This window comes from Canis lupus, chromosome 27, assembly GCF_048164855.1.
Source record: "Canis lupus baileyi chromosome 27, mCanLup2.hap1, whole genome shotgun sequence".
Classification (NCBI taxonomy): domain Eukaryota; kingdom Metazoa; phylum Chordata; class Mammalia; order Carnivora; family Canidae; genus Canis; species Canis lupus.
This window is the reverse complement of record NC_132864.1, coordinates 34,335,432-34,337,185: the sequence shown is the minus strand read 5'-3', so window position 1 is coordinate 34,337,185 and position 1,754 is coordinate 34,335,432. Positions and strand designations below refer to the sequence as shown.

The following is a 1,754-nucleotide window of genomic DNA, read 5'->3' as shown; positions in this document are numbered from 1 at the left end:
ATCATGGGGACTCTGCCATGTTCACTAGTGTCCCACATCCCTAGGCTCACATGGGGCACATACAAGGTGTTCAGGACGTGGTGTGAATGCACACTGTAAGGACAGTGCTCCATCCTCAGTCAGACGCAGGTGGACTCTGTGTCTCCTGTTCTGTCCTGACTTGTCACAGTGATACAGGATTGCCGATCCCAATGGCCAAGAACAAATTCTCAAGATATATAATGATGGTAACAAGTGATTTTATTATAGCGGGAACAGGACCTGTGGGCAGAAAGCTGCACTGGGATTGTGAGGAGGGACTGATGATATGCTTTTTAATAAGTGGAGGTCGGGGATAGTGTAAAACTCTAAGGAATTTGGAAGCAAGGCTTTCAGGACCTTCATGATCTAGATGCTGTTAAGGTGAGGTTATTCTCAATATTTACTAAAGATAAACATTAAGGCACGAAGGCAGCCATGAGTTCCTTGAGCAACTCACTCTCTGCATATATGTCAGGTCTCTAACAGTGGGCTGCAGGCTGTAAGGACATTTAATTTAATCTACATTTTCTTGTCTTTCTTTCTTCATCAACAGACTGTGAACAGAGCATCATGCTCCTGACAACAAGGAATTTTTCCTCAATATGAGAAAACCATAGAATATGTTTGAGCCAAGGACAGGGTGCAGGGGCTGAAGTGAAGAGAATCAGGATCATTTTGGAGCCAAAGTTCCCTCACGTTGACCACAGACTGCAGTTTACACCAAACAAAGGGGGAAGCTGAATTGGCCAAACAGTGGGTGTTGCAAAGCAAAATTCATTTCTGGGGGGAGAGCAGGTTTGTGTTTCACTTCCTCCCTGGCCCAGAGCACTGTGTGACCATCGAGGTTGTCATCTAAGGACTGGCAGTAATAATCAGCCTCGTCCTCATCCTGGAGCCCAGTGATGGCCAGTGTGGCTGAATTGCCAGAGCTGAAGCCAGAGAATCGATCTGGGACCCCCGAGGGTCGATTGCTATCACCATAGATGATAGTTTCAGGGGACTTTCCTGGGAGCTGCTGGTACCATTGTACAGCATAACCACTGCCGATTTGGGTGCTATTTCCAGTACAAGAGATGGTGACCGTCTGTCCCAGGGCCGCAGACACTGAGGGCAGCGGAGTCAGCACAGCCTGGGCCCAGGACGCTGCAACAGGGAGAGACACAGAAAGGGTGATGCTGGGGCCTGGAGACAAGAGGAGGAAGCATGTCCCCACATGTCCTCCCAGGGCCCTTCCAATGTCCCCACATCCAGTCACCTGTGCAGTGAGCGAGGAGTGTGAGGAGGAGAGGGGACCAGGCCATCGTGGAGATCATTACTGATCCTGCCTTCAGTGTTCCCACAGATGAGCAGAGCCTCTTCTCATCTCTCTCTTCCCCTCTTCATCTTCTCTGGGAGGGATGGCTCATCCATGCAGATGAGACCCTGGCATTTGACACCCACCTGGCCTTGGGTCAGGTCCCTCTGCCTGAGATGACAGGGGCATGGGCAAGGGATGGGCTGTGTAAGGCCAGAGAGCTGTGATCTCTGAGCAGAGGGCACAAGCAGTGCCAGGTGGCAGGTCCCAACTCTGATCACCCTGACTCTTCAGAAATGGAACCAGAATGCACCCTGGTGTCCAGACGCAGAGGCACCACTGTGTGACAAGGTGACCAGGGCCCACATCTCCTGCTTCCCCAAATCTTTGCCTACTGTTCCTTGCATTAGGGCTGCATCAGGGCCAGGCCAGTCCCCGT

At 51.2% G+C, this 1,754-nt stretch overlaps 1 gene segment (V, D, J or C); it reads right to left on the bottom strand.

The window, feature by feature from the left end:
- Window positions 1-736: 736 nt before the first annotated feature.
- LOC140619024 (immunoglobulin lambda variable 1-40-like) lies at window positions 737-1,322 on the bottom strand. The segment is given in 2 exon segments: window positions 737-1,164; window positions 1,277-1,322. Coding segments are annotated over 2 exon segments (474 nt in total).
- Window positions 1,323-1,754: the final 432 nt, after the last annotated feature.